At 51.5% G+C, this 18,792-nt stretch overlaps 1 protein-coding gene across 1 annotated transcript in view; it reads right to left on the bottom strand.

The window, feature by feature from the left end:
* Positions 1 to 6,103: 6,103 nt before the first annotated feature.
* The window catches only part of PLXNA1 (plexin A1), a 52,552-nt gene continuing 39,863 nt past the window's right edge, over positions 6,104 to 18,792 (bottom strand). The window contains exons 24-32 of the mRNA XM_053912523.2: positions 12,308 to 12,454; positions 12,045 to 12,204; positions 11,063 to 11,166; positions 10,659 to 10,755; positions 10,109 to 10,299; positions 9,819 to 9,988; positions 8,251 to 8,463; positions 8,020 to 8,170; positions 6,104 to 6,222 (exon numbers count right to left, since the gene is read on the bottom strand). Of these exons, the coding sequence (XP_053768498.1) occupies positions 6,127 to 6,222; positions 8,020 to 8,170; positions 8,251 to 8,463; positions 9,819 to 9,988; positions 10,109 to 10,299; positions 10,659 to 10,755; positions 11,063 to 11,166; positions 12,045 to 12,204; positions 12,308 to 12,454 (1,329 nt within the window). The 3' untranslated portion in view covers positions 6,104 to 6,126. The remainder of the gene's footprint in view (positions 6,223 to 8,019; positions 8,171 to 8,250; positions 8,464 to 9,818; positions 9,989 to 10,108; positions 10,300 to 10,658; positions 10,756 to 11,062; positions 11,167 to 12,044; positions 12,205 to 12,307; positions 12,455 to 18,792) is intronic.

Consider the following 18,792-nt stretch of genomic DNA (forward strand, 5'->3'; position numbering starts at 1 on the left):
ATAGATTGGAACAAGTCACACAACCCCCTTTTCAGAAAGTCCACATATTTCCACACAGCAAGACCATTTGATGTGCTGTCAGGTCGCCAGGAAGGCCCAAAAGGGGTGCACTGGGGCCAAGATTGCTGGGGATGTCTGCAGGAGCCTCCCAAGTGGTTTCTGGCTTCCTCTAGCCTCTGAACCTCTAGTCCCACAGCCCTCAAGTGCAAATCTGAGCTCACCTTCCTTGCTTCCCAAGGAGCCTCAGGACAACCTGCCTACTCCTTAGTCTTGAAGCCCCCACGATGTGGACCATCCTGGGTCTCAACACCTACTGCCATCCTCTTCCTTTTCCTCCCCACACATTGCCCACCCCACCTTCTCTCCCCCATTATTCATTTCTGACTCAGGAAACACTTCTCCTGATACCACCATTGCTGCTCCTTCTTGGCCCTCAGGTCTCCATACCACTGCTCCTCCCCAGATGACCCTCCCTGTCTACTTGGCTGCGGTCACATGTCATTATGTTCTCTTTACACACATGCCCCGGATGCGGTTACCTTGGTTTAGCCTGGCCTACTAGTTTACCTCTGCTGTTATCGCCAGGGCTTAGCACAATGCTGGACACAAAGAAGGGACAGATAAATGTGCTGGATCGCTAGCCTCACCCTTCTGCCACCCACAGACACCCCCATCCACATGACCTGGTATTAGCAGCTGATGGGTTTAGTACTCTCCATGAGCTGCTGGGCCAGCAATCAGAAGGCACCTCTTTCCTTCACTGAACCAGCTGTATAATTACACTTGATCACTGCATGCTATGCACCTGATTGCAGCTCAGACCCAATCACCACTTTCAGGCTGGCAGGCTGGCAGGGCTGGAGCTCAGGCAACCAAACGAGGGGTAATTGAGTAAGAGCTGATTGTACTGGAAAGCTGGAGGGGCCCAAGTCGTGAGAACTGGACACATCACACCTCACATTGGACCACATTTGCTAAATTTGTTTCTGATGTAATTTCATGGTGATTATACTGATTTCTTTTTAGTAATTAATGCTGGCGCTAAGCATGACACCTGCAGCCCTGGCTGTCAGGACTAGCCAATTTTGGAGCAGGAGGTATTATGATTTATGGCCTGCTGTCTGAGCCCTTGGAATGGAGAGGTATTGAAGGCAGGCAGGCTGGAGCGCTACCAGGGTTCTCTGGGGATCTCCCTACTCTGGGGATCTCACTATGGACTGCTTTCTGTCTGGCTGTCCCTTACTATTGTGCAGCCTTGGGCAAGACCTATGTTCCCCTCAGCATCCTATGTTGGGGATAACTCCTACCTCAGAAAGTGGCTGTGTTCACCAACCAGTTCATTCACCAGCAGAACTTGGAGAGTGGCTAAACTACAAGTGGGTAATCAGCCTCTGTCATGGTCATTGCCTAGGGATAACCTGAAGATGAGGTATAGAACAGATCTAGATGCATGCTTCAGGGACATATTACACTTGTGTCATCCAAAGGCCTGCTTCACCCAAAACTATCACATCTGGCCCTCAGGCCCATCCTCTGAAGAGGAATGGCCATCCCTGTTGGGCCATGGAGAAAATGAGTCCAGAGCCAGCAAAGGCTGCACTAATACCTTCTCCATCAGAAAATATGTCAAAATTTTCATGGGATGGAATGGCAGGGTCTGTGCTGGAGAGGCCATCATTTCTCAACAAAAAGTGCTCTGAGAAAGGCCAGGACATGCAATTCTAGCTAGTATACGAGCTCTGTCCAGAAAGTATCCAGTGACGCAATATGAGAAAGAGACATTCATTGGAGAAAATATAAGAAACGTTGTGCATAGGACAATGGTGCCTCATTCCCCTTCAAAGTATGCACCTTGGGACCTCACACAATTCTCCCAGTCACCATCAGCTAGCTGCCCTGTCATATTTTCTGAATCTCATTGATGGTCTGAAATCTCTTACCTTTCAAGGGTGACCTCAGTTTTGGGAAAAGCTGGAAGTCGCAGGGCACCAAATCTGGGTTGTAGGGGGGCTGAGTCACCTGGGTGATTTGATATTTTGCAAAAAAATAAAAAAAGCTCTGTATGAACCATGGTGCATGAGCAGGTGCATTGTCGTGATGAAGCTGCTACTCACTACAGCCCATAGCTGTAGCCTTTTCAATTATCCAAATAGTTTCCATGGAGGAATGTCCAAGGGCAATGCAAAATTGATGCAGATTCGTTGCTCCACTCACTCAGTCATTTTGAATGTGATGGCCACACAGTACACGTGCTCACTCAATGGTATCTATCACCCCCACTGACTAGTACAGTGAAGCCATCATTGTTCATGCATGCACATTCCAGTCCACTCTTTGGCTGCCAAGTTACAATGACATTGCACAAACCATTCTTGTTATACTAACAACATCTGGACTTTTCCTGGACAGATGTAGTATAAGGTGGGATCCCGGGACCATAGCTTGATGACCACAGGCATTTCCCCAGGACTCTCTATATCATAGCCTGCATTTTAACAGAGCCCTCAAAACCACTACTCTGAGCCACTGGTCTACAGCTCTGTTGCATATAAGGCCCTGCCTCTTAAAAGAACACTGCCAGGACCACAGGACCAATCGGCAGACAAGCTGCTCAGACCCTGGTGTTTTCAGGTTCAGCAGATGGTTTGAAAGTGCCTCCAAGGCCCAGGGAACCTGCAGGTTCCCAGCACACAGAAGCAGTGCTATCCTGGATCAGGCAATACACCTCTTGGGCTGCCGAAACATTGGAGGCCAAGAATCAGCCTCTGTGGTCAGCCTGGGGGTATTGCTGCTGCAGATTATGCTGAGCACCGTCAGGAGCAAGACCTGGCTGAACCCTGTGGGCAGGAATCTCAGCATGGCCTGGGAGACACCATTCCAAGCATGGGATGTGCTTTCCATCTGTAGCCATGTGCTACATACAACCCCCCTTGACCCCTCCCAGCAAGAAAAGCCCAGAGCCATGAGGTTTAGCAAAAAATGTTTAATCTCTCCTTAATGTGTGTATTTACAAGTACTAAATCTGAAGAACAGTAAAATAGGAAATGGCCATGTATTTACACAACCTGTGGGCTGAGTACCCCATCAGTCACACTGCTCCTGGGAGATGAAGTCGCAAGGGGCGGCTCAGGCCGGTCTAGAGATTACTCTTCTTTTGGATGGGGGCCCTGTGGCATTAAAGGACAGCTAATTGTGGGCTTCATCTTAAAAATATCTCTCTGTAAATATATCTATTCTAGCTTGTGTAGCACCAACATGAGCCATCACATCCAGAACTGGGAGGAAAACCAGGGTGGAGGCTCTCAGCAAGGTCAAACCAGTGAGGGCAGGAACATTTGGGGCCCTCCATCTTGGGGTGACCCCGGCATCTCTGCCCTGGGTCAGGGAGCACAGAGCAAGTTCGAGGTATATGGAGAGGCCCGGCTCCCAGACCAAGGCATGAGACATCCCTGGGGAACTCCTGAGACAAGGGAAGAAGGTTGGAAGGAGAGGCCTGAGGCAGGACAGGACATAGCAGCAGTGCCTGGGACAGGAGGGATGTCCCTGGACAGCACCCTGTGCTGTGGCCCAGACCCCTGGGCCTGGGACTGCAGAGGGGCCTTTAAGATAGTCACAACCACCTTCACTGCAGAGCAGGACTCTGTCCCCAGGCTCCTGCCAGGGCCCCACACACCCTCAGGCCTGTGCCAGAGCTTGGTCAGAGCTCCTGGCAGACCCCAAGATGATGGTGGGGTGCCTGGGGTGCTACAGAGCTTGGAGGACTGTGTGAACAAGTGGCAAGAACTCGGGGCCTAACTATATGACCTGGCAGGATAGGAGGTGCGGGACCTCCAGCACTGGGTAGACAGCAGGCTTAGAATAAGCTGGATCAGCTCACATGTAAACAGATATTGCTAAAGTGCTTGCCCCTGACAGGTGGGTGCCTTGTGGTAGGCCACTCCCCTCCTCCTGAGGGGAGCACAGACTCTGCTCTGCAGGCTGGGAGGCCTTGGGGGAGGGTGGGGACTGGATTCTGAAAAGGGCAGAGAGGGGTGGAGGACCCCCAAACTCCATGTGGAACTGGAAGAACAGGGCTTCAATTAGAAGCCAGTGCCCAGGAAGACTGGAGGAAACTTGAGGCCACACCCAGGCACAGGCAGGGGGCATTAGATGGGAGGCAGGGGTGCACCCAGGGACTGGAATTCAGGCCAGAGCAGTTGCCAGTAAGACAGCCTGATTTCTAGAGCGGCAGCTCCAGCTAAGTCACTCACAGCAGCAGGAGACTGGAGCCTTGCTCACTGCCCACCCCCTTCCATGTCAGAAGCCTCTCAAGTCAGGATTTCTCAGATTTCACACTGTTTCCCCAAGCGAGGGGGCAACCCCTTAACCTGATCTCCAAGGTGTGCAGCCTGGCTCACCAGCTTAGGAGAAGGGACCTCAAGATCCACAGTTAGCTGTCCCTTAAAGTCTGTGGGAATCTTTAGTACCGTCTAAAAAGTGAACTTGAAAGGGGTGGAGGGGCACTTGTCTGCTTTCACAAGTGACTGATTAATTAAAAAACATTTAAAAAGTGTCTAGCAACCTCTAGTATTCAACACTTGCAGTTTTAAAAAAGATCAAGTCAGACTTAACGCTAGCACAGTCATGCAGAAACTCACAACCCTTCACCCTGGAAGTGGGGGAGGGGAGCCCGCACTGAGAGAAGTTCTCTCCTTTTTACATCAAAACAAATAATTGGACAAACCGCAGGTCAAGGGGCGGAGGCCTGGGGTGTTCCGCTCAAGGAAAATGGCCACTTGCTTCACGACCATTTAGTATTGCTTTCCCACTGCCTTAATTTTCTTAGTCTAAATTGTAAAATTTCTCCTCCTCCAGTCAACTATACAAGACCCCACTGGGGTTGGAGACTGAGGCTAGAGCCACACACACACGCACACACGCACACACACACACACATATATATACACACACACATATATATACAATAATGTACAGGTTTTGTTTTAGTTAAAAATTTGTTCTCTCTTGCTCACTGAGGGCAGGGTGGACAGAGCCAACCATCAACCCTCTGGTCACTGAGTCCTGCTCCCTGTCAGGCTGTAGAGTATGACCCAAGGGGCCCAGCAGAGTGCAGCAGGATTTCTTTGTCCCCCTTAAAAGAAAACAGTCCCCAGATGTCCCATTGCACTTGAGGGGCCAGCACACTGCTGAGATGCCAGACTGGAAGCTGCTGGAAGGTAGAAGTGGAGAACAGGGGAGACTGAAATGGAAGGAGGGAAGAGGACGGTTGGGGCTGCTCCCTGGAGCTCCATACTGGAGAGCTTGCCCAGAGCAGATGCAGTAGAGGAATAAATAATGGGAATGCACACTCATGACTGGAGCGCCAGGCCCCAGTGGCTCCCAGAGGCACAGCCCTGAGGACACAAAGGGAGTCGCTGAGTCCTTCTGAAAGACACTTGGGAGCTATGAGCACAGCCTTCCTGCAGACCCTCCATAGGAGGGAGCTGGGAGACTCTCCCTGGGCGAGGTGCTCCTGCCTCCACCACAGAGCACGCGGTGAATCAGAGGATGGTAGCGTGCTGCAGCAGCGGGCATGAGGTGGGCGGGCAGGTGGCAATGGCCCAGACTGACTTCGGCTCACCTTGGCCTGGCCTGGTATTCAGCCTCCCCCAGGCTGCCAGACAAGCCTCAGCTCTTAGACTGCCAGGGAAGCTAGGAAGGCTGACCACCTCCCAACCCCTCATCCTGGCTCTTCTGACCTTGCCAGTATGGCCTCAAAGAGACGACCAGACTGGAATCTCCCCCTCCTGGAGGGCTCGGCCTTTCTCCCCAGGTCTTCAGCAGTCACCTGAGTCACCTGAGAAGGGTCTACTTGGGCTCCCCCTGCCCTGTGGCCAGAGCCTCTCTGGGCACAGAGGGTGCTGCAGGTACTGTCTCACCTACACCAGTAACAACCAGGACCTCTCTGCCAGGGGGAAGGGAGGGCCAGGAGGACACTGGCCTACACGTCTGCCCTGAGCACATAGGCACTCAGCACACACGGGAGAAGGCTGCCTCCAGGGACCTCCCAGCTTTGGTTGTTGGGTTGGAGGCCACCCCTGTAGGCCCTTTCACTAATCTCCCGCTGGGCAAAGGCAGCCAAGAGGCTCAGCTGCTCAGGGCCATTGTGTCCACCACTTGCTCCAGCTTGCTCCGGAGCCGCTGTCGGCGAGCCTGCTCATCCTTCTCCAGGGCTGTCAGGATCTGGGGAGGCAAGTAGGGGTGTTAGCAAGCCTGGCTGGGGCTGCCACTCACATGGGACCACTACATGGACACTTGGAGGATATACATAATGAGCAAGTGACATGGCTGTGGCTGGCAGGGGCTCTAGAATAGATACCTAATTCCATCCCTTCCATTCTGAGCTGAGGGACCTGAGTTTTGAGCCTGGACCTCCCCCAGGACCAGTGTGAAGAATAAGTCCCCTTTTTCCCTGGTCACTATTCCTACTCTCAAGCCCCAAAATACCAGCCCCAAACAGGGCTCTGGTCACAGCCAGCCCTTCATGTCCTCTCGGTGTAGTTTCCTATCTATAAATGGGAACAGGGCCTGAACACCTGGGACACTGACATGCCACCAGCCCCTGGAAACCCTCTATGCACTGCAACTCGGCCTGCTGCTTCCAGCAGCTCCAGGAAGCAGGAGCACCCTGAGCTCACATTCCTGGTTCCTGCTGGCACAGCAGGCCACCAGCATGTGGCCACATCACCATTTCCCTCCACCCCATCGCCCCAGTTTCGCTGTGTGCTTTACAGTGGAGCTCCTCAGAGAACCTCTACCTCCTCTCTGGTTTCCCTCATGAGCCTGAGGATGGCAGGCTTTAGTCCCCAGGCAGAGTCACCAGGTCACCTAGGATCTGCTGTTTGTCCTTCTTGCCCCTGGGACATCTGCCACATCTGCCCAACCTCACTTCTAGACACCCAGGCCCTGCCACCTCAGAGTCTCAGCCCGTCCTCCTCCTACTCTAGGGCCATCTCCTCCAGTCTAGCTGAAGGTCCTTCTGCTCACTGCTGACCCCCACACCCTGACCCTGGAGCCCAAGTCTCTCCTGAGCCCAGTTCTACTCCCCTCAAACTTAAATCAAAGTCCAAGGCAGAATCCTTGGACTTTCCCACCTCCTATAGTTCACTCTGTCATACTCCAAGCCAGTCTGATCAGCAAGTCCCGGCCCCTTCCACCCACGGCTCAGCCCTTAGTTGGTCCCTGCCTCCCCCTTCCCCTGGCACCTGACAGACAGATCACAGGTCTCTCTAAACCCCGATGGCCCATCTCACTTTCAGGGAAAACCCAAGTTTCCCAAGACCTACACACCCAGTGACAGGCCTTTGCCTCATCCCGGGCTCCCTTCCTCCCCCTCTTCCTGACATGGCTCTAATTCAGCCTCCTGGCCTCTAGAGCCCTGTAGCCAGGCCCACTCTGGCCTCAGGGTCTTGGCAGTAGCCATGCCCACCTTGCCTCCCAGCCTTGTGTGCCCCATCCAATTTAGCCCACAAGTCAGTCCTCCTTCCTCAGATATCTCAGGGAGCCCCATCTCTGTGCAGCAGACGGTAAGGAGACCTGCTGAAATCTCACTCGAGGTCAGCAGAAAAAGCACTTAAGGAGGAAGGCTCTGATGCCTGGCCCTAGAAATGTCCTCCCAAGCCCATCAACCTCGTAACAGACCCTCAGAATATTCAATCACCAACTCACATTCTCCACCATAGGAAGCCACTGTAATCTGCTCCCCTGAGTCCCAAAACTGTCCAGAAGCATGCTCCCTAACCTGCTGCAGCCCAGCCTGATGCTGCTAAGCCTGGTGGGCAATCACAACAGTGCTGTATCCCTGCCCCAGCAAGTGAGGTGGCCAGTGGGTGAGCAGAGCCGGCCCAGGAAGAAGATGGGACTGGGTGAGGTCGGCAAAAGGGTCTTGGGGAGGGAGTCCTGCTTAGCAAGGCCTGGTAAAGGGCTGAGCAGGGCAGGGTGAAGCAGGCAGCTTTGGGTGAGGCTGGTTTGCGTGCTCACCTCATCCTTGTACTTGGTAATATAGGAGTAGATCTCGTGCAAGGCGCTCATGCTGTTGAACTGGCTCAGGTGCAGCCGTGACTGTTCAGCCAAGTACGCACTCATATCCTGGTCACTGATGGCAGGCATCTTGGCAATATCAGCATAATACCTGCCGGCAGATGGCAGGCCAGCACATGAGCTGGTTCCTAACCCTTGGCCCACCACCCACCCCATGAATACCCACCTCACCTTTCCACCCAGCTCTTATAGTTGGGGATGTCCTTGGCATAGAGCAGTTTGTTGGAAGGCGAGTCCTTGCCCAGCTTGTGCTCAGACGTGGAGCAGGAGTCCATAAAGGTCTGGGCCACCACCGACAGGCAGGCATCTGTGATGCTGCTCTTATGGATGTCGAACACAAACTGTGGGTTCTTGATCACATTCACCCAGAAGCGCAAGGGCAGGCTGTGGGGAGGCAGGCCAGATGCATGGTCAGACGGGGCCTCAGCATCCCTTCCAGAGAGCATGGGGAAGGGGCCAGCCAGCAGCTTCCCAGCCTGCCTGGTTCTGACCTTCAGTGACCATGGATTTCCATGCAGATGAGGAAACTGAAGCCCAAAGAGGGGTGCAGACTCTCAGTAAGTGAGGGCTGTCTCCTGCCGCCCACCATCTACTAGAGCAGTCTCTCCACATGGTCACATGCTTACATGCTTACAAACGCACTCGCGCACACGATTACAACCCTGCTTCTGCCCAGGAAGGGCTCCAGAGGACACATTCCCACAGACACTTGACCTGTGCCCAAAATGCCACCTCTAATACAGCCATCAACTGGGCTACCCAATAGCCACAAGACAATTTGGTTGTTTAAATCTAAATAAACAAAGTTAAAAATTCAGATTCTCAGTTGCAGTAGTCACATGCCATGTGATCAGTAGCTACACATGGTCAGCAGCCACCACTCTAGACAGCACAGATCTGGAACATTCTGTCACTTAGAAGAGTATTCTACTGGATGGTGCTAACCTAGATGATGATGTCTCCCATGGTGCCCCATGGAACCCCTTCAAGGTTCACAGGCAGTACGGGCAGAGCAAGAGGCCCACGGCTGCATCTAGGTTTTAGAAGTGACAGCATGTAGAGGCCAGAGTGCTAGAAAGGGTGAGACTACTAGGGGATCAGGGAGTAAGAGGCCAGAGACACAGGAGCTTCTCTGAGGATGGGCCAAATGCTGCGGGTGCATGTGGTCAGGTTCAGAGAAACAAACACCAGACTGGGTAGTGGCTACTGGGGGGGGGGGGGGGGCGGCGGGGAGTAAGGGTGCTGGCTACCTGAGCGGTGGTGAGAGTCCCAAAGTATCTGCTGTCACTCACTACCTCTGTCATCCTCATCACTGCCAACGGCTGGCATGGCCTGGCCCATCAAGTTTGTTTCTCACACAATCCCACCCTCATACCCTTGCACACAGCCATGCATGCCCAGGGAAACAGACAGCACATGTGAGTAAACACACACATGCATGTACATGCATACATCTAGTTCCCACAGCAAAGGGGGTCCTGCGAGTTAGAGCATAGGACATGCCCAGTCCCAGAGCACGGGAGGCAGCGGACGTGCCCCCCATGGGTTACTCGGGAAGGCTCACATGAAGATGGGCTGACCACAGCTGGGGAACAGCAAACCCAGGCTGGCCTTCCCCCTCACCCATCAGAACAGGACCCCCAAAGGACACGCCTCCTGCATAAGCTCAGTCTCCACCTAGCCTGACTGTGCCCTAGTGCCCCACATGGCCCCACTGCTAAATCCCACTCTGAAGGTACCAGTTGCTCTTCCAGGTATGGCGCACATCTGAGTCGTGTATCTGGTGCTGGTCAGCCTGCTCGTCCAGGAAGTCAAACATGTACTTGATGGCCAAAGGCAGGGCTGAGCCCCGGTGTGCGGTGCTAAAGATGGTCTCAAACAGGTCATCCACAAATTTCTGCAGTGTGCCCTGTATGTAGGCAAAGGCATAGAGCTCTAGGGCACCACCAGGAGCCCCTCAGATCCTCAGTGACCTGGACAGCTGGCCGTGCTGCCGCCATGTCCCCACCACCTACTCATCCAGGCCTACCTTGGTGGCCAGCAACCGCGTCAGGTATATCTCTGAGACCATCTTGCTGCCGCGGTCGCCCTCCCGCTGGTCCAGGTGGTCGTGATTCTTCACCAGGTGCCACAGCTTGGTGCCACTCTCCAGGTCAGGTGTGATCATGGGAGTGCGTGAGCGCAGGCTGTCAGGGCTGCTAGCTGTGCGTAGCATGCTCTCTGCAGGCACCACACAGTTAGCTGGCAGGCCCACTGCATCCAGCACCCATACCCTGCCCTGGCCGGGCAGCCTTGGGTCAGAAGCTCCTCTGTCTGAGCCTCAGTTTTCACATCTGAAAACTGGGGTCCTCAGCCCCACCTCCCTGGGCTGTCAGGGACAGAAGGAGACATGCTGTGTGTGAGTGTGTGCTATAAGGGGAAAGGTGAAGCCTCCAAATTGAGGGAAAGGCCAAGTGTCCAAGTGACGAACCATGATGTGGCCCCTCCAGCCTTTACATGGCCCTGCTGTAGAGGGGCCCAGGGGAGGTGTCCTATGCAGACCAGTGAGCCCTGCCCGCTATCCCCACCTGACCCCTCACCATATCTGCTGAGGGACTTGGTAAAAGTGGACGAGTTAGAGATGTTGTAGGCGGACGTCTGCTTGGGCACCAGCGCCACCGAGGACCCATCCGTCACCTGTGGGCAGAGGGCCGGGAGACTCATGACCCACCATTAGGAGTTGTGGACACCTTCAGCCCTTCCTGGTGCTGTGCCTGGAGGCCAGTCACCTCACCACTCTGAACCTCCATTTTCCCAGTGGTGTACACCCAGGACTGTTGGAACAACCAGACGGACCCAGTGTTGGGTCTGGGAAGGTCAAACATGTGACCCTTGTCCCCCTTTCTGCCCAACATTTGTTGCCCACGCACAACCAGAGGCCTGGACACCAGCTTCCAAGGAAAGAGGTTGAGCCATGGCCAGAGGGTGGGAGGTCCAGGATCACCTGATAGTGAGCCAGAGTATTCAGCCTCTTCCAATCATTGTCAATCTTGGTGGTGACATCCTCATCCTGCAGGATGATTCGGGCCATGCGGCCCTGACGCCACTCTGAAGGAGAGGGGAACACTGAGGGACAGGGCCACAGGCAAGTGCCTCCATTTCCCCCTTTCCTTGGTCTCACCTCTCAGCCTAAGAAGCAAAGGTCTCCCAGGGTCACGTAGTACAGGGCCTTGCACAGTAAAGTAACAAAGGGACAGGGCTTCTCCTTTCCACCCCCCAAGCAGCAGCTCCCATCCTGGCTCAGGGCAAAAAGCAGTTCCCCTGCCATTAAGCCCTGCATCTTGCAGCTGTAGCTGTCCCACTCCAGGCAGCCCACCCCATGTGACACCCTGCCTTTGGGCTCCAGGAAGCTCTTCAAAACTCCTCAGCCTGGCACAAGGCCTCCTTGGTGGTCCCCCCACCTCTCCAGCCACACCTACCATGGGACTCGCTGGCCCCAGACTTGCCCCTGCTCCTGTGGCCCTCCCCTAGCTCTGTAGGTACCCCTACATGCCCAGCTCATGAGTCACAGTCCCACTCCCCCAGGTCTAATGGCCCACCCTCCTCCTAGAATAAGTGGGAGCCCCAACTCCTGGCTCTTCCCTAGATTGGGTAGTCCTCTAAGTATACTCCTTGATTCCATCCTCCACCCCACGTGCCTCCACCCTGACCCACCCACATCCACAGCCCACCCAAGATGACATCCCTTCTCTCATTCCTTCTTCAACAGCTTCCTGCCATGCCTCTAGCACCCTCCACCAGCACCCAGTGCCTGGTCTGGAACAAGAGGCCCTGCTTGGACTTTTCTAGCTAAGCCTGTTACCTGTTGCCCCTAGATACACACCATAGCATTGCCCCTCTCCTTGGGCTGTATACCTTGGCAGGCCCACTGCCCAGAACCCCAGCACAGCCAGATTAGCATAAGAGCTCCTCCCTCACACACTCACCCAGGTCCATGTCCCCAGCCTTGGGTCGCTGGGAGTAGGGCACACCCTTGTACACAGCATCCAGGAGTTTCTCCTTGACCTGTGTCACTGTGTCACAGTTTAGTCCCTTCACTGGCACCTCAGGTGCATTCTCGTTCTCAGGGTTCACACAGTTCAGGGTCTGGGTGCAAGGAGGAGTGCAGCATCAGCGCCTAACTCTTAGGGAGCAGGCCCATTGGAAAGTATGGGTAGGGGACAGGGCAGGATGCGGGGCCTGCACTCACCAGCATCTTGTAGTCTATCTGCTGCCGGATCAACTTGTCCTCGCTCAGGGAGTAGCGTGCCTCACCCGTGATGGCATCAATGGGGCCCTTCTCCATCTGCTGCTTGATGGCGCAGTACAGCATGAAGAGAGGCTCCCCTGCGCACTCCTGTAGCAGGAGGCAAGCAGACCATCAGGCTGCAGCCAGGAACCCAGTGGCATCCACCCCTGCCCACTCTCTCCCACCCTTCCAAGGCCTCTGCACTGTTCCCACAGGAGAAGTGAGCAACATCTCCAAATTTTTGTTAGAAGGCAAGTAGAACCCTTATTTCACAACCCAACAAAGACTATGCAAGAGAGTAAGTTAAACAACAGACCCACTGCCCCTACGAAAGTTGATGTGAAAATCCCAACACAACCTTCGCACGGAGTGCGAGTATCAGAGAACACGATGTGGCCAACCAGGCTTTATGCCAAGGAAGACTAAAGGCCTGAAGTCTCCCCAGCTCAGGTCTCAGTGTGTCTACAGCCCCAATCCCGAGCCAATGCCCTAGCACCCCACTAACTGAAGCCTGCTGAGGTACCAGCACTGGACCATGGCATGGGCAGATGCTGTGCCCACCTTGGTTGTCAGGGGACCACCTGGCTGGGACCCCCACACCTGCAGGCAGAGGGATAACCCCTCTGTTATTTGAGAGAAACAGGCACACTGACCCAGGGCAGTTCACCAGCACTGAGGGGCAGGAGGCCAGAGCCAGGGCCCTGTGGGGTGGCCTCTGGGCACTGTGTGAAGGTCTACCCTGCCCTTATCCCCGACCATCACCCTTAAAGTCCCCATATCACAGCCCTAAAAGCTCCTCCAACCACTTAATGCCCCACCTCAGGGCCTTGGCACCTGCTGTCACTATAGCCAGAAATCTCTTCCCCAGGTCTTTACTGGACCTTCTGGACTCTACCTAATTTCCCTTCTCAGAAAGGCTTTCCCTTACCACCAGGCCAAAGCTGCTGGCCCTCACTGCCACTAGGGTCCTGCTATAATACCCAGCTTCTGCTACTCTCTTTGATGCCTTCTCCCAGCTGGAGTGGTAGTTGCCTGAGGGTCAGGGTACAGCTGGCTCACCTACATTATATAGCAATGCCCAGCACAGAGCCTGTACAGGCACGGAGCTCCAAACACTGCTAGACAACAAATGCCATGAGTGAAAAGAGTTGTCAAAGGGAGAGGTTCATGTCCTTACAGCAAAGTGAAGAAAGCTAATGTCAGAGCTTGCCAGTCTTGTTGGCCCCAGGGCTGACCCCAACTGCAGGCGCCATACCTTTAGGGGTCAAACTTGCTATGTCCTCTACACAAGTGAGGCCCCACCTGAGTGTGGGCACGGGCACCTTTGTCGCTTTGGCTGCCTGATGGGAATTCAGGAGTGTACCTCAAGAAGGGAGCACACTGGCCTCCCCCACCCCCTCTGTCACACAAATAGCAGCTCTGCCTCATAACCAGATGCTCTGGTTTTGTTAGCATCTGCAATAATTAAAGAAATAGCCCAAGACTCTCCAAAACCATGCCTGTTTCTGAAATTGTTTGATTTGCAAACTTCACTTCACTAAGTTAGCCAAGAAGGCGGCAAGAATGGTGCAGACTAGGATGCAGTGCCATTAATAGCTGCCTCTCTTCCCACAAACCCCATCTGGACAAGACCAAACACCTGCCTAAGGGCTCCTCTGCCTGCACCCTGCTGAGGAGAAAGGGGCATCTCAGTAAGTCAGAAGAAGGAGGTTATTGGCCCAGGGTTACACAGTGAATAAGCAGAAGCCAGAATTCTAATCCAGATCCATTCACCTCTAAAGTACCTAGCCCTTAAATGTCAAGTGTCCTCACAGCGAAGGTGTAGGCTGAAGGGGCTTTCTATTCCTGGACCAGCTAGCAGGCCCCTAGTGCCAGCTCCAACTACTCCTGTAATACCTCCCCAGATGGGGCAAAGCAGGAATCAAAGAACTAAAGGTCAGGAGATAGGAGGGCCCAGAACCCAAGGACCTCACTCACTCAGTCTTACCCTCTCTAGAAAAAGGATGCCCTCAGACGCCTCCCAGTCCTAGCTCTGAACATGTAAAAATTGCCAATGGATTTTCAAATACAAAGATAACACAAATACTGGCCATTCTAAAAATGATGTTGGGACAAGTGCTTCTCTACTTGGGGGAGGGGAGGAATCAAGTAAAATCCCTACTTCGTGTTGTACACAAATAAAAAGCATTTCTATGCACAGCACAAGTATTAAAAATGGAAAGTTTAGAGAACCAAGATGGAGGCGTAGGTAGACACACCGCGCCTCCTTGCACAGTTAGAACTGACAGAAAGTCGAACAGCAAGGAAGTCCAACACCAAGGAAATAAAAAATAAACATTCATCCAGACCGATAGGAGGGGCGGAGACGGGCACTGGGGCGGAGAGGACTCGCATTGCTGTGGTGGGACCGAGACTGGCGGAGTGTGGGACGAACGGGGCAGGCAGTTGGACCACTAGCAGGCCCTGCGGCCCCACATTCGCGCACAGATAAACCGAGAGGGCCGGACTCAGAGTGGCGGAGAACGAGGCAGGCAGAGCGGGGGGCGGGGGGGGGGGGGTAGCACCCCGTGGCCCCACACTCGCACACAGATAAACCTGGACAAACGGCAGGGAGCGAAGCAGACCACGTAACCCAGGGCTCCAGCAGGGGTGGGGGGGAATAAAGCCTCAGATTGAAAATGCCCGTGGGGGTTGGGGAGGCAGCAGGAGAGACTCCCAGCCTCACAGGAGAGGTCGTTGGAGAGACCCACAGGGGCCTAGAATGTGCACAAGCCCACCCACGCGGGAGCCAGCAGCACAGGGGCCCAGTTTGATTGTGGGTAGCGGAGTGAAAGACTGAAATTCGGTGGAGAGGGGAACGGCGCCATTGCTCCCTCTCGGCCCCTCCCCCACGTCGAGTTTCACAGCGCAGCAACCAGCATAACCCTGCCCCAGAGAACACCAAAGGCTCCGCCCCTTTAAGTAACAGATGCGCCAAGACAAAAAAATAATGGCCCAAATGATAGAACACTTCAAAGCTCCAGAAAAAACACAACTAAGCGAGGAAGAGATAGCCAACCTATCGGATGCACAGTTCAAAACACTGGTTATTAAGACGCTCACAGAATTGGTTGAATTTGTTCGAAAACTACATGAAAAAATGAAGCCTATGCCAAGAGAAACAAAGGAAAATGTACAGGGAACCAATAGTGATGCGAAGGAAACTGGAACTCAGATCAACGGTGTGGACCAGAAGGAAGAAACAAACATCCAACCAGAAAAGAATGAAGAAACAAGAATTCAAAAAAATGAGAAGAGGCTTAAGAACCTCCAGGACATCTTTAAACGTTCCAACATCCGAATTATGGGGGTGCCAGAAGGAGAAGAGGAAAAACAAAAATTTGAAAACTTATTTGAACAAATAATGAAGGAGAACTTTCCTAATCTGGCAAAGGAAATAGACTTCCAGGAAGTCCAGGAAGCTCAGAGTCCCAAAGAAGCTGGACCCAAGGAGGAACACGCCAAGGCACATCATAATTACATTCCGCAAGATGAAACAGAAGGAGAGAATCTCAGAAGCAGCAAGAGAAAAGGACACAGTTACCGACAAAGGGGTTCCCATAAGACTGTCAGCTGATTTCTCCAAAGAGACCTTACAGGCAAGAAGGGGCTGGAAAGAAGTATTCCAAGTCGTGAAAGCCAAGGACCTACATCCAAGATTACTGTATCCAGCAAAGCTTTCATTTAGAATGGAAGGGCAGATAAAGTGCTTCTCAGATAAGGTCAAGTTAAAGGAGCTCATCATCACCAAGCCATTATTATATGAAATGTTAAAGGGACTTATCTAAGAAAAAGAAGATCAAAAATAGGAACAGTAAAAATGACAGCAAACTCACAGTTATTAACAAACACACCTAAAACCAAAACAGAAGAAAACTAAGCAAACAACTAGAACAAAAACACAACCACAGAAATGGAGATCACATGGAGGGTTACCAATAGGGGATTGGGAGGGGGAGAGAGGGGGGAAAGGTACAGAGAATAAATAGCATAAATGATAGGTGGAAAATAGACAGGGGGAGGGTAAGAATAGTGTAGGAAATGTAGAAGCCAAAGAACTTATAAGTATGACCCATGGACATGAACTATAGGGGGGGAATGTGGGAGGGAGGGGGTGGGCAGGATGGAGTGGAGTGAAGGGGGGGGAAATGGGACAATTGCAATAGCATAATCAATAAATATATCAAAAAAAGGAAAGTTTATATTAAAAAAAAAGCGTACAACTACTGAAAGACATACCTTAAAAGCAGGTAAAGGATAAAAAAAGACATTCAAAAAGAAAATTAAAAGTAGCCGATCAAACAAAAATATGCCCAACTTGTTAAAGAAATGGCAACTGCAGCAACAAGGTGGCAAAGATGAAAAAAAGCTGATAAAGCAGGTGTTATCCAAGGTCTGGGTAAGATTCTCAAACACTGAGTCAGTGTAACCTTTTTTTGCAGGACAACTTGGCAGCATATACTCTAATAAAAAATGAACATTGACTGTTCACCTACAATCACTTAAGTGTTGACACAGCAAGCAAAGATCACTGGATCAGCATGCTGGCTGCAGTGCCAGTTATGAAAAGGAAAAATTCAAGCTCTCCTAACACTTATCAGCAGTACAACAGTTAATAAAATCTGTGATACCCACACTGGGGAACATTATGCAACTGTTAACAAGAATGAGATAACCGCATATGTCCAGACTTGCAAAGATGGCCTCACCACCTTTGCCGGAGGTGGGGGAAGCACAGTGCAGTACAAACTGTATGGTACTACAAAAGAAAAAAGTCCTATAATGAAGAAAATGTACAACACTAGGATTTATTCTTAATATAAAAGCATACTCTATTTATAGATATTTGCTTTAGTTAAGAAACCAACCTGAGAGGGCTCACATCAAACTACTGATGGCTGTTACCTTCAGAGCTCGCAGGGGCCTTCGTCCTTTACCACTCATTTCTGTAACGTTTAGGTATGCTACACTGAGTATGGGTTACTTTTCTACTTAAATTTTTGTTTGTTTGTTTTTAAAGACAGCAAAGAGTGAAAGGGATTTGTGTTGTTTAAAAAATTTTGCACAACACTAAAAAAAAATTAGCTACCAAGCCATGAAAAGTCAGGGAGGAAATTGAAATGTGCATTACTAAGTGAAAGAAGACAGCCTGAGAAGGCTGTATACTGTATGATTCCAAGTACAGGACATTCTGGAAAAAGCAAAACTGTGGAGACAGCAAAATATCAGTGGTTGCCAGGTGAACAGGTGGAGCACAGGGATCTTAGGGCAGTGAAACTACTCTCTTAATACTGTAATGGTGGATACATGTCACTATCATTTGTCCAAACCCACAAAATGTACAGCACCATGAGTGAACTCTCGCATGAAGCATGGACTTTGGGGAATAATATTTTGTCAGCATAGGTTCATCAATTGTAACCAATGCACCACTCCGGTGAAGGATGTAATAATGAGGAGGCTGTTAGAGGGAATGAAATAATATGGGAAATCTCTGTAACTTCTCAATTTTGCTGTGAAACTAAAACTGCTCTAAAAAACCTAGTCAAAACATGAACCAATGGAAAAAAATTTGTGTTATCACAAGAATTTTCTGTTTGTATTTGTATGAGAGGGTTAATGTTAACTAAACCTGTTGTGGTAATCATTTCAGAAAATATGTAAATCAAACCATCATGCTGTATGCTTTAAAATAATACAGTGATACATCAATTACATCTTAGTAAAACTGGAAAAGAACTACCACAGTGCCGCTGTCTCTCAGTACCCACAGCAGCTGGTTCCAGGACCTCCCCCAGAACAAACTTCATAGATGCTCAAGTCCCTTATATAAAAAGGCATAGTATCTGCATATATAACCTACAGACATCCTCCCATTCACTTTTGATTATTTCTAGATTACTTATACACCTAATACAATGGAAATACTGTGTAAATAGTTGCTTTACTACACAGTTTAGAGAATAATGATGAGGAAAAAAGTCTGTACCTGTTCAGTACTGACACAACTATCACAGGTCTAACCACACAGTAACACACATAAAAATGGTAACATCTTTTTTCCTTAATATTTTTGGGTTGGTTGAATCCATGTATGTAGAACCCACAGATACAAGGGGCTGACTGTGTATCTTGAAAAAACCCAAACAGTCTGTGGCACAAAAAAGTCAGTGTACAGGAGCAGTCTGGGCCAGCTTCAGGTACCCCTCTTACAGTGGGTGTGGGCAGACAATGTCAGCATGGCCACCTCCACCAAATGGCCCTGGGACAGTTCCTCCTGCTCAGCTTATCTCCTCATCCATATTGTGAAGTGGCAAACATGATTTGGAAGTAAAGGAATGTCCCAAGCAGATCAAAGCACACCCTGGCCCTACTCAGCTCCTTCCAAAGAAACCCACTGGGGAAAA

This window comes from Desmodus rotundus, chromosome 10 (genome assembly GCF_022682495.2).
Source record: "Desmodus rotundus isolate HL8 chromosome 10, HLdesRot8A.1, whole genome shotgun sequence".
NCBI lineage: Eukaryota > Metazoa > Chordata > Mammalia > Chiroptera > Phyllostomidae > Desmodus > Desmodus rotundus.